Below are 12,843 nucleotides of genomic sequence, written 5' to 3'. Positions count from 1 at the left end.
CAGCTCCCCTGGCTCCCTTACTTCCTTAGTAGGCTGCTCCAAGATCCTTCAGAGACAAGCTCTATGAATGGGGCTCTGTTTTGATTGCTGCACTACCCAAAGTCTGGAATGGTAGGCTCTTGATACTATTGAAGGAATGAGTCGAACCTTTTTTTTTAGTGACACCCATCATGCCTTGGTGACACCCATCATTTCCCTATTTTGCACTAGCGCCCTTTCCCAAACATGAATGGGGTGTGTGTGTGTGTGTGTGTGTGTGTGTGTGTGTGTGTGTGTGTGTGTGTGTGTGTGGTGGGACAGGGGAGAGAGTGAAGGGGTACTCAAAGTGGGAGTTGCAGGTTGGGCTCAGGAGAATTCTCTGACTTCTGCTAGCCCCTCTGGCTGATTTGGTGGATTTTCTCTACCTTCTAAGTCCCACCCTTGACACTCTTGACTACTGTTTCACCCAAGGGCACAAGAAGCGCAGAGGATCCCAGGACAACTTTCCTTCCATAATACAAGTTTGGCAGCAGGAGGCTTGGGCTGGGGAAGAAGGAGGAAGAAACACCAGCCTCCATCTCAATTTTAGACCTTCTCTCTCTGTACCCGATAAACAGCAAAGGGGTTTATTTATTGTAAAGACTTTCATTCAGGACCTCTGCTCGCCCTTGCCTGACCAGTTTGGATGTTACAGTTTGTAGCAGTTTTTATTGCAAGTAATACAATATCCAACTGAGAGTAGTTTATACAAAAAAAAAAAGACATTTAATTATCTTATTTAAGAAGTTATAGGTAAGTGGTTCCAGTGGTTCAAGTTTGCCTCTTGGGAACTAGGTTTTTTTTTTTTTTTTTTAATTGTGGTAATATATATGTTAACACAAAATTTACCATTTTAACCATTTTAAAGTGTACAGTTCAGCGGCATTAAGTACATTCACATCGCTGGACAATTTTCACCACTGTCCATCTCTGGAATATTTCCATCATCCCAAACTGAATTCCGTACCCATTAAACAACTTCCCATTTTCTGCCTCCCCCCAGCCCCTGGTAAACACTATTTTATTTTCTGTCTCTATGAATATGACTATTCTATGTACCTCACATAAGTGGAATCATGTAACATTTGTATCTGGCTTATTTCACTTAGCATAATGTTTTCAGGGTTCATCCATGTTGTTGCATATATCAGCATTTTACTCCTTTTTTAGACTGAATAATATTCCATTGTAGACACGTACCACACTTCATCTATCCTTTCATCTGCTGATGGACACTTGGGTTGTCTTTACCTATTGGCTATTGTAAATAATGCTGCTGTGAACATTAGTGTACAAAGATCTGTTTGAGTATCTGCTTTCAGTTCTCATGGGTATACACCTAGAAGTAGGATTGCTGGATCATATTATAGTTCTGAGTTTAATTTTGTTTACGAACTGCCATACTGATTTCCAAAGTGGCCAGACTATCTTGCATAACCACCCAGGGTGCACAAAGGTTGAAACTTCTCCAATCTTGTCCAAGGCTTGTTCTTTTCTTCTTCCTTCCTTCCATCCTTCTTCGTCCCTCCCCACCTCCCTTTCTTTCTTTCTTTTGTTCTTTTCTTCTTCCTTCCTTCCGTCCTTCTTCGTCCCTCCCCACCTTCCTTTCTTTCTTTCTTTTGCTCTTCTTCCTTCCTTCCGTCCTTCTTCGTCCCTCCCCACCTCCCTTTCTTTTTCTTTCTCTTTCTTTCTTTCTTTCTTTCTTTCTTTCTTTCCTTCTTTCTTTCCTTCTTTCTCTCTTTCTTTCTTTCTCTCTTTCTTTCTTCTATAACTGTCATCTTAGTATGTGTAAAGTTGCACCTCACTATAGTTTTGATCTACATTTTCCTAATTATTAGTGATGGGATATTTTTTTATGTTCTTTGGAGAAAGGTCTATTCCTTTGCCAATTTTAAAATTAGGTTGTTTTCTTGTTTGTTTGTTTTTTTGCTGTTGAGTTATAAGAATTCTCTGTACATTCTGGATATTAACCCTTTTGAAGATACATGATTTCAAATATTTTCTCCCATTCTGTGGTTTGTCTTTTCACTCTGTTGACAGTGTCCTTTGAGCACAAAAATTTTAAATTTTGATGCAGTTCAACTAACCTACCTTTGTATTTTTTGCCTATGCTTTTGTTGTAATAGCTGAGAAATCATTGCCAAATCCAATGACATGAATCTTTCCCTTTATGTTTTCTTCTAAGCGTTTTATAGTTTTAGCTCTAATTTTAGGTTTGATCCATTTTGAGTTAACTTTTGTATCTGGTGTAAGGTAAGAGTCAATTTCATTCTTGTGCCTGTGGATATCTAATTTTCTGAGCACAATATGTTGCAAGTCTATCCTTTCCCAATTGAACAGTCTTGGCACCCTGTTGAGAATCATTTGACTGTTTTTGCTTAGGTTTTTCTGGGCTCTTTATTCTCAGGTTCTTTTTATCCTTTGGCTCTGTCAGCCTGAGTGTGTTGGGCATATATTTTGCCTCATTGTCATGGTGTGGCTGCCTCTGTGTATATGCCTATGTCATATTCTATAATGTATTCAAAGGCAAGGACCAAGGATATGTTTTTCTCTCTCTCATATTTATTTATTTATTTTTGGCTGCACCCATGGAATGTGGAAATTCCTGGGCCAGAGATTGAACCTGGGTACAGCAGCATCTTGAGCCATTGCCATGACAATGCTGGATCTTTAACCCACTGTGCCACTAGGAAACTCCTCTCTCTCTTTTAATCAGGAATATCCTGGCCCCAGCAGACTTCCTCTTAAGCAATGGTGTGCTGAAGCCAGTTTGTATCTGCTTGTAAAACAGATTATTGCATTTTCTAGGTTTTGTGAGCTGGTTGCTAAACATCACCACCCTTGAAATCAACCATAGAGGGAGCATTTATTTATACCACAGAGCATGGCAAATGCTACAAATCAAGACTTTTTCCCTAGGAGAATGGCCTACCAGCACACTAGTGCCCCTCAGTCTTATTAATCAGAACCAGGGGATAGGGCCACTCATAGCTTAAGAGAGCCTTAGAAAGTGAGTGTCTGTCCTTCTCAGCCTCTCTCAAGGGAGGTAGACTTTGCCAGGAGGCAAGGAAAGGGAGAGTTGGGGAAGGAACTCGCGGTGTTTGAGACTAATGGCTCCCAATGGTGGGAACTCTCTGTAATCGCTTCAAGAACACCTTCAAAGAACGTCTGCCAGAAGTCAGAGGGCTGTGGGCTCAATGGTAGAGTCGGGTGGACTGAGCTCTAGCAGTTGACAAGGTAATTACGGTAAGGGCTGGGGGCCAGGGCAGGCTCTCTCCACCAGAAGGTGGGGGCCTGCCAAGGAAGTGGCCTCAGCAACTTCCTGTAACCACAGTGGGGGGCTGCCTTGACCCAGGGCTGTGAACAGCCAGAGGACACGAGGCTGGCTCGGAATGGACACCGAGGGGAAGGGAGGAGTCCCGCGTGGGGGCCTTAGAGGGTGGTAGAAGTGTTCCCTGAAGAAGAGCCAACAAAGGAAGGCCTGCCGTCCTTGACCAAGTACTCCTTGCTGATCAGGCCGTGGATGGCCATGATCTTGAGGAGCCCGTGGCGAAACTTCTGGCCAATGAAGACGTAGATGAGAGGATTGAGGCAGCTGTGCAGGAAGCCCAGGATCTCGGTGGCATCCAGGGCCCGGCCGATGTCGTTGCGGCGCTCACAGGTCTCAGCGATCACCCGGGCCCTCATGAGGGTGTCTGCCACCAGGACCAGGTTGTAGGGCAGCCAGCAGAGCAGGAAGACGAGCACGACGGCAAAGATGACGCGCATGGCCCGGTGCTTCTGCCCCATGTGGGCGGCAAACAGGGTGCGCAGGGTGAGTCCGTAGCAGAACAGCATGACCAGCAGGGGCAGGAGGAAGCCAAAGGTCTGGGGCAGGACCCGCATCACCATCCGCCACTTTGTTGTATTGGCGCCCATGTCCTCGTAGCAGACGGGGCTGGAGTAGGGTGGATGGATGGCCCTGCGGAAGATGAAGATGGGCAGGGCCAGGACCAAGGACAGGGCCCAGATGCCTATGCATATGAACTTGACCCAGTGGCGCTTCTGGGTCAGCGTGCGTGTGGCGTGGACGATGGCTAGGTAGCGGTCCATGCTGATGCAGGCCAGCAGTAGAATACCACTGTAGAAGTTGACTTCCTTCAGGAGCGAGACCACCTTGCACAGAGGGGTGCCAAAGATCCAGCCCTTTGCCTTGGAGGTGGCCCAGATAGGCAAGGTCAGGGCAAAGAGCAGGTCAGCCATGGCCAGGTTCAGCAGGTAGACATCAGTGACAGAGCGGCCGACACGGCTGTATAAGATGACCAGCATCACCAGGGAGTTTCCCAGTAGGCTTAGCAGGAAGACAAGGGCATAGATGACAACTACGGCATACTTGTTGATATCCAGAGATTCTGGCCGGCATGGGGCAGAGTCTGGTAGAATCAAGGGCAGGTCAGTGCTGTAACTGTAATTATAATCGTCTCCTTCGTAGTTTTCAAAGTTAAATCCAGTCATATTTGAGGTAAACTTAATTTCAATCCTAGAGAAGAGAGATGAGGGTTACGGCACAATAAAATTTCTCCAGACTCTACCCATTAGCCTGCAAACTTCAGATATGATTCTTTGTGTTTGCTTGTATATTACACGGAATTAACTTTCCCTTCAAGGAATGGCCAGTGCTTTGAAGTTTTGGAGACACATTTAATAATAAATGATACATTTCACACAAAGAGTTCCCTTCAGTCTGTCAGAGGGAGGTTCTCATCACTTTCCATGACAGCGCCACTGTAGCCACTTCTCTTTGGATAATCCCTACAGAACATGTCTTGGATACCTGGGTGGCGGGTATCTTTGACTCTTGAGGCTGATTTTAACGTTGGAAACCCGAGATATCATTCAGTTCTCAATCTGGGGGCCATCCAATTGGGTTAGAGCCCTAGAAAAAGATAAAGGCTTGACTATAAAGCTGAGAAGTGAATCCTTTTGTCCAGTTTTCTAAGACTTATTTTAAAAGAGGTGTTCTGATTAAGCAGTCTGATGGTGGCGTGGTGCTTTGGTCCACCTGAGCTAGAAGGGAGTTGACTCCATCAGTATGGCCCAGCATTTTTCTTTTGAGAGGCAGGAGGCCTGCTCTGGGAATATTTGTGTAGTTTGGAAAAATATATTAAAAATCACAAGCAGGTAGCTGACTGATTCTCCATGTGGGTGAAAGCTTTGGGCAGGCATATTCTGCCACGTAGAGATGAGCCCAGAAAGGCACTATGTCCTTGGCAGAAGGAGGCGGGTCAGTAGGAAGCAGAGAAGTCAGATGCGGACACATGATCCTTGTTTTGGTGTCTTTCCAGGCCTAATGGGAACCCTTCTTGTCCTGCAAATTAGTGCCTTTTTCCAACCCTGACTCTTCAGCACCCCTAGTCTAATCCTAGCTAAACTGACCTTTGTGGGCTCTGTCCCTGTTGCAGGGGTAGCAGAGGGGTTGCTTCTGGGGGGAAGACGTTCTGAACTATTATCCTAGTTTTCAAAGAGGAAGTAAACGAAAGTAACCAGCTGCTGAATTAGCTTCCTATTTTTTGTTTTGTTTTGTTTGCTTTTTTATGGCCTTACCAGCGGCACATGGAGGTTACCAGGCTAGGGGTCGAATAGGAACTACAGCTACTGGCCTATGCCACAGCCACAGCAACACGGGATCTGAGTCATATCTGCGAACTATATGACAGCTCATGGCAATGCGGGATCCATAACCCACTGAGCAAAGCCAGGGATCAAATCTGCATCCTCACAGAGACTACATCCAGTCCTAACTGGCTGATCCACCATGGGAACTCCAAGTTAGCTTCCTTTTGAAGCACAAACTGTATCAGCACCATGCCATTTCTTTATAACAAGGTATGGCTGTCCTGTGACCTCTTGCAGGTCGGTAGCCCCCTTCAACATGGAACCCAGGGTTAATGAGAAGAACACAAAGTAAAAAGCCTCAGGAATTCCTTTACACTCACTAGCAATCATAATTCTTAAGAAAGGACAATAATGATGGTGATGACCATCTGGAGAAGTTGGACCCCTCACACCTGGCTGGTGGAATGTGTAAAATGGTCCAGTGGCTTTGGAATACAGTTTGGCAGGAGTTAAGAGAATTAAACATAGAGTTACCATGCAACCCAGCAATTCCACTCCTAGTATACCCTTGAGAACTGAAAGCATATATGGAAACTTGTGTGTGAATGTTCTTAGTAGCATGATAGCCCCAAAGTGGAAATAATCTAAATGTCCATCGACTGGTAAGTGGATAAGCAGATTGGGGTATACACATACAAGGGAATATTATTTAACCACAAAAAAGGAATGGAGTACTGATACAGGTACAACACGGATGAACCTTGGAAACATTATTCTAAGTGGAAAAAGTCAGACATGAAAGACTCTCTTTTTTTTTTTTTTTCTTTTTAGGGCCATACCTACAGCATATGGAGGTTCCCAGGCTAGGGGTCGAATTGAAGCTGTAGCCATGGACTTACGCCACAGCCACACAATGTGGGAACCAAGCCACATCTGTGACCTACACCACAGCTCACGGCAATGCCGGATCCTTAACCCACTGATCGAGGCCAGGGATCGAACCCGCATCCTCATGGATCCTAGTCAGGTTCGTTAATCACTGAGCCACGAAGAGAGCTTCACAAAAGTCTTCATACTGTATGATTCCATGTATGGGAAATATCCAGAACAGACAAATTGGTAGAGACAAAAAGTAAATTAGCGGTTGCCAGGGGCTGGGAACGGGAGAAATGTGAATGAGCACAGAGTTGCTTTTTGGGGTGATGAAATTGTTCTGGAATTAGATAGTGGCAATGATTATGCGACTTTGTGGATACAGGTTTTCCTCAACATACGATGGTGTGATGGTCTGAAAAACCTATCATAAGATGGAGTTCCCATCGTGGCGCAGTGGTTAACGAATCCGACTAGGAACCATGAGGTTGCGGGTTCGGTCCCTGCCCTTGCTCAGTGGGTTAAGGATCCGGCGTTGCCGTGAGCTGTGGTGTAGGTTGCAGACATGGCTCGGATCCCGTGTTGCTGTGGCTCTGGCGTAGGCCGGTGGCTACAGGTCCGATTGGACCTCTAGCCTGGGAACCTCCATATGCCGCGGGAGCGGCCCAAGAAATAGCAAAAAGACAAAAAAAAAAAAAAAAAAAAAAAAAAAAAAAAAAAAATTAAAACCTATCGTAAGTTGAAAAAAATTGTAAGTAAAAAATGCGTTTAATATACCTAACCTACTAAACGTCATAGCCTAGCCTAGCCTACACTATACGTGCTCTGAACACTTACATTGGCAGACAGTTGGGCAAAATCATGTAACACAAAGCCTATTTTATAAGGGAATAGCTCAAGTAATTTATTGAATACTGAAACTGAAAGTATACTGAAAGTGAACAACAGAATGGTGGCTTGTCTGGGTCCAAAATTGTTGTAAGTATATTGCCTACTGTCATGATCGCAAGACCAGTGCCCAGGATCAGACTATCAGACTACTTCCTTGCTAGCCCAGGAAAAGATCAAAATTCAAAATTCAAGTATGGTTTCTAGGTGATGCATATCACTTTTGCACCATGGTAGAGCTGAAAAATTGTAAGCCCCCACTCTAAGCTGAAACCGTCTGTATACAAAATTCCACTGAAATGTATATTGAACATCGTTGACTTTTATAGTATGTGAATTATATCTCAAATAAAAAAGGTTAATCAAAAGTGTATAGCCTTGCAAAGGAGATACAGATATTAAGACAACAGTATCATCACCACCACCACCATCAAAAACTACAGAAATCCTAGGAAGTTTTTCCCTTTAGAAGGAAGTCTGTTTCTGTCATTGTCCCCTAGAGCGATAGAATTCTTAGCCTTCACCTTCCTGAGAGGTTATGTCTCCCCTAAGCGACCGGGGCCAGATAAATTGCCTTCTCAGCACACAGAGACCGCAGGTAGAGTAAATTAGGTCAGTCCATGAACCTTAAAGATGTGATGGTGAGGCTGGGCTGGTCTGGCCGGGAGGCTGGGATGGCAGTGAGAGAGGTGGTCAGTGTGGCTGGCTCAGCCAGTGTTGCCAGCAAAACCTGCGAGAGATCACATGCTCTGCAGCCTCAAAGTCAAAAGCAAGTTTGCTCAGAGGTCCAGGGTATTGTCGAATGAGGTTACAAGGTGGATCACTTCTGGGAGCAGGTGATCCGCCTTTGAATGGAGAGAGAGCATGATGAGAGCGCTTGTGCCCTGAGAAAACCCCACACTGAGAAGCTCTGTGAGAAGGCAGAGCTGGGGCAGTGGCAGAAACTGCCTATCAGAAGCAGCAGCAGCAACAGCCAGGTCTTTTTCACAAAGAAGCCCTCATTCTAGATAGTCCAGGGCTCTGCTGTGCCGGAGGAGGGCTGGGGGTGTATGGGTGAGCTCCCGCTCCCAGGCACGGAGGCTCAGTTTGAGGGTCAAGAGGAAGACCATGCTAGTTAGGACAGAAGGCAGGGAACTCAGAAACGGGAACCAAGCCAGGGCAATGACCTCCAGCCACTGGGGTAGGAGTCAGGGAGGAGAATACTGGTTTGTTGTTTGCTTTTCATTTTACCAATCTCTGGAGAGGATGTTTTGACAGTTAAAGGGAGAAACTAAAGGAAGGGAGATAGACAATTGAGGTTTGCTTGGTGCCTGGCAGGTACATGATCTGGCTTGGCTATTACAGACAGATACGATTAGCCCCATTTATTGGAAAGGAGACAGGCTCAGCAGGGCTCAGCAAGGCTCAGGAAACAGCCTGTGGTCACAAAGCCTCTGAGTGCTGCAACCAGGATTTCACCTAGGTGTGAATGGCTTCACATGCTAATTTCAGTCCACAGATCTCCTTCTCTTAAAAAAAAAAAAAAAAATCACAGCTCATGTATTAAGCATAATTGTAAACTTAAGTTTTTGAGATACCATGACATCAACCTAGATATAGTTCACTCCCCCTGTTTGCTGTTTTGTGCATTGCTTCCTTTGCTCAGAAGGAGAGAAACAGCCCTTATGGGAATAATACACCTAATGCCCCTGAACTGACCGGCCCCTGCTGACCACTCTGTCCTATTCTTAGTAACCAAGAGAGAGGTTCCCTCATGGAGTGAAACTGCCAGCCCCTTAATGACTCAGAATAATTCAGAAATTCCATGTAAGGGATGATTCTAACTTATTTCATGAAAAGGCAATTTACTAGAGCCCCAACTTTTTTTTTTTTTTTTGTCTTTTTGCCATTTCTTGGGCCACTCCTGCGGCATATGGAAGTTCCTAGGCTAGGGGTCTAATCGGAGATGTAGCTGCCGGCCTGCGCCAGAGCCACAGCAATGTGGGATCCGAGCCGTGTCTGTGACCTACATGACAGCTCATGGCAACACCGGTTCCTCAACCCACTGAGCAAGGCAGGGGATTGAACCCGAAACTCCATGGTTCCTAGTCGGATTTGTTAACCACTGCGCCACGATGGGAACTCCTAGAGCCCCAACATTTAAGGCCATCTTTTTTTAACAACGACGACAACGACAACAACAAATTCAAGGTTATTTCAATCCAGCCCCAGTATTCCTTCTCTCTATTGCATAACCCACACATATTTGGATTTAATATAGAGGAGGAGGGACTCAGCAGTGTCTGGCTCTTCCTCAGACCCAATCCTAGCCGTGGCAGGGAAAGCTGGCTGAGTCAGGAAGAGAAGTGGGTGGGCAGCGAGTTGCCCTGGGCACTTGTTGAAGGCAGGTGTAGGGAAGAGGGGTGGGGAGGGCTAAAGAGAGAGACTGGAGAGACTGAGGGGTGCAGGGATAGATGCTCAGGATAATGGAGGCTGGGTGCCAAGGGGGACAGAGAACAGAGACATTCTGGAAGGAGGGAGGGTGGATGGTCCAAGACTTACCAGGATTCTGGGCCTGTCACCTGTGGGACACCTCCAGGAGGGCAGATGTGCCTGACTGAAAGGGCGGCGGTGGTGAGAACCCAGCGGAGGAAGTGAGTTGTGGATTAGATTGCTCAATCCTGGGGTGGAGCCCCCTGAGGGTGCGGGATGCTTTTGATAGCTTGAGTAATTAATTCCCAGGTCAGCTCTTTGATAACGAGCAGTCATTTTACGAATTGGCGTACTTCATATTGGGACCTGTGGGGTTTTCTCATCAATCTTTCCATTTCACAGATGAGGAAACGGAGGCCCATCCAAAGGAAGTGGTTTGCCTGGGACTGCGCAGATTGCTTTGCCCCAAATTCAGCAGTCACCAGCTCGTTCAGCTGCTCTGTCTGACTCTGCCCCACACACCAACTGTTTTGGGTTTCCTGTGCTTACAACCCAACAGCACTATTGTTATTTTTGTTGTTGTTGTTTCTGTTCGGTGGTGCTGCGGCACACGGAAGTTCCTGGGCCAAGGACTTATTCCTTGACACAGCAGTGACAATGCCGGATCCTTAGCCCACTGCACCACCAGGGAAGTCCCAGCAATACTGTTTTTAAACATCTTTCCCGTCTCAAAGGGGAACAGCTTTTTTAGGCTACAAAGATGGAACTTAAGCTTCTGACCAGTCAGGTGGCTTTCTTAACTGGACTTAATCCGTCTTATCTGCACCCCACCCACCCTGGGTGTCCTTAGAGCCTCACAGATTCCTTCTCCATATCACACCCCTTTGAGAACTCCCATCTGCCAGTGGGGCCCCGTCCCACCTCACTTTGTCTTTCACCTTACTCCTCAGCTGTCTGCTCTGACTCTGCACCTCTCTTAGGGCGTTGCTATTTTCCCTTAGCTTGTCAGTTGGAATTAGGTCTGCCTGTAGTAGCTACTACCTTTGGAACCAAGACCATCTAATCTGGAAAGAAAGTCACTGGGTAAAAGTTAAAATCCCACCCAAGTTCAAATGCATTTTAGAAACCAATGTTGAGTGACAGCAAGGTTATATTTTGTCACCTTTGCTATTGATTACAATGGAAAGCACAAATACAGGCAGAACAGTGAACACTAATTCTCGGCTCCTTCCCAACTCCCACCCCAGCAATGGATGCCTCAATTCCCTCCACTTCTCCTTAACCTGGGCTCTTGTTCCTTGCATTCCAGGGCCCATAGGGTAATTAAAGCCTGTGGCGAACTCATCTCAGCCGCCTACCCTTGGAAATGAACCTTGAGCCCAACTGTTCAGCAAACGTTCTTTGCCATCTCTCTTCTCCCCACGCTGGAGGAGAAGGCAGTGACTCCAGGCCGGTTGATGCTAAACCCAGACAGAGGCCCAGGACTTATGGAGAGAGGCTAAGAGAACAGCTGTTAAGAACACCACAAGCCTAGCAACTCTGAGCAAGTGACCGTTCCTGAGTCTCCGTTTACTCATCTGTAAATGTGGCCGGTGATAGACTCTAACTCATCAGGTTGTGCTGAGGAGGAAGTGAGGGATTACCTGTAAAACACTTAAGACCCATGAAAAGTATGATGTTAGCATTTATTGTTGTGATGATGATTATTGAATAGTTTGTCAAATACTAGCATGGTGTCCCTCCCACTACATCCCCCAGCAAGCGAAAGAACGGAGTCTGCTTTCTGGGCTAACTTCCAGGTACATCTTAATTTGCTTTAACCTGAGTAATAACAGTAACACTAGCTGTAACGTCCAGGGCCTGCTAGGGTCTAGCATCCGGGAAAAACGCTTTTCAGAATCTATCATTTAATCCTCACAGCAACCGCACGAAATGTGTACTTTCTGAATGAGGAAACTACAACTCTGGAGTTAGGCAACTTACCTAGAGTGACGCAGATGAACAGAATTTTAAGTAGTTTTTAAGACTTTTTTTTTACCTGACCTCAAATCTGGCCTTCTGTCCACTGTAACAAGGGGCTGATTCCCAGCCTCAGGTGTCTGAGCTCCAGAAAGTACCTCTCTGTCTCAGACAATTGACTACAAAAGGTGTAGAAAGGACCAGTCCAGATTTGATGTTTCCCAACCAGCCCACTTCTTTGTTTTTCCTTTAGATTGATTTCACTTCCACTGAGCCCACCATGGCACGTGGATGGGGCTGAGGGTGAGGACAGACCCAACATCCAGTCCTGGTCTGCTCTTAAATGGCCAGGGTGAGCTTGGACAAGTCCTTTCTCTCTGGGCCTGATGTGGCCCAATGGGACATGAGGCGATAAGCCACATGTTGCTTTTTACATTTAACTTAATTAAAATTAAAAAAATTAATGCCTCATTTTAAGTACTCAAGAGCCACATGGGACTGCTGGCTATCACACTGGACAGCGCAGCTATGGACCATTCCTATTACTTTAGAAAATTTATTCATACCGTGCCGTCTTGGTGAAGACAATTATTTTAGCTTTAAGTTCCTGCCATTCACCACCTCAGTTCTCATGGAACTCAGAGGAGGAGACTGACATGTCCAAGTTCCTTCCACCAGAAGCATGATCCCAGCCGCCCAAAGAACCGACAGCTCACCTACCTGCTCTTGCTGTCACAGCTGCTGTGCTACTGGAGACGCCACTGTGACTCAGGGCTTGGTAGTTGTCAGGGCTGTTGAACAGGAAAAAAGCGAAGCAAGCTTTATGTGGAAACTTCTGACCCAGGGCAGCCAAAGGGGAAATCCAGGAGGCCCACCAGGGGAGGTGCTCCCACAGAGGAGCAATGAGGGCTGTCCTGGACTCTGACTGTGGGCCAAGGCTCCGCCTGGTGATTCTGTAATTAGCACTGGGAATTTTCACATCTTCTTGTCTACTGGCTTCTAGACAAGCCTGCTAGTCTCAAGGTGGAGGTTTACCTCATCCACCTCTGTCTGGTTTTGAACCTGAGCCTCCTTCTTTACAAGGGAGATGCAGGCAAC

At 46.2% G+C, this 12,843-nt stretch overlaps 1 protein-coding gene across 3 annotated transcripts; it reads right to left on the bottom strand.

Annotated features, from left to right (window-relative positions):
* Nucleotides 1-1,684: 1,684 nt before the first annotated feature.
* On the bottom strand, nt 1,685-12,541 carry LOC100124654 (C-X-C chemokine receptor type 2). 3 transcript variants are annotated; one of them, XM_021075281.2, is made up of 3 exons: nt 12,466-12,541; nt 4,832-4,933; nt 1,685-4,537 (listed from the first exon to the last, which is right to left on the bottom strand). In XM_021075281.2, exons 2-3 carry the CDS (start codon nt 4,891-4,893, stop codon nt 3,451-3,453), a joined length of 1,149 nt encoding a protein of 382 aa, XP_020930940.1. In that variant the 5' UTR covers nt 4,894-4,933; nt 12,466-12,541; the 3' UTR covers nt 1,685-3,450. The 3 variants fall into 3 exon arrangements, with proteins under 3 accessions (XP_020930940.1, XP_020930943.1, XP_020930944.1); XM_021075284.2 differs by lacking the exon at nt 4,832-4,933; XM_021075285.2 differs by lacking the exons at nt 4,832-4,933; nt 12,466-12,541 and adding an exon at nt 9,916-11,439.
* Nucleotides 12,542-12,843: the final 302 nt, after the last annotated feature.

The sequence above is a fragment of the Sus scrofa genome, chromosome 15, assembly GCF_054392235.1.
Source record: "Sus scrofa isolate SSC_HxYL_T2T_F1_AM1 chromosome 15, Sscrofa_HxYL_maternal_Yorkshire_Landrace_v2.0, whole genome shotgun sequence".
Classification (NCBI taxonomy): Eukaryota; Metazoa; Chordata; class Mammalia; order Artiodactyla; family Suidae; genus Sus; species Sus scrofa.
The sequence above is the reverse complement of the archived record's forward strand: the minus strand, read 5'-3'. Positions and strand labels throughout refer to the sequence as shown.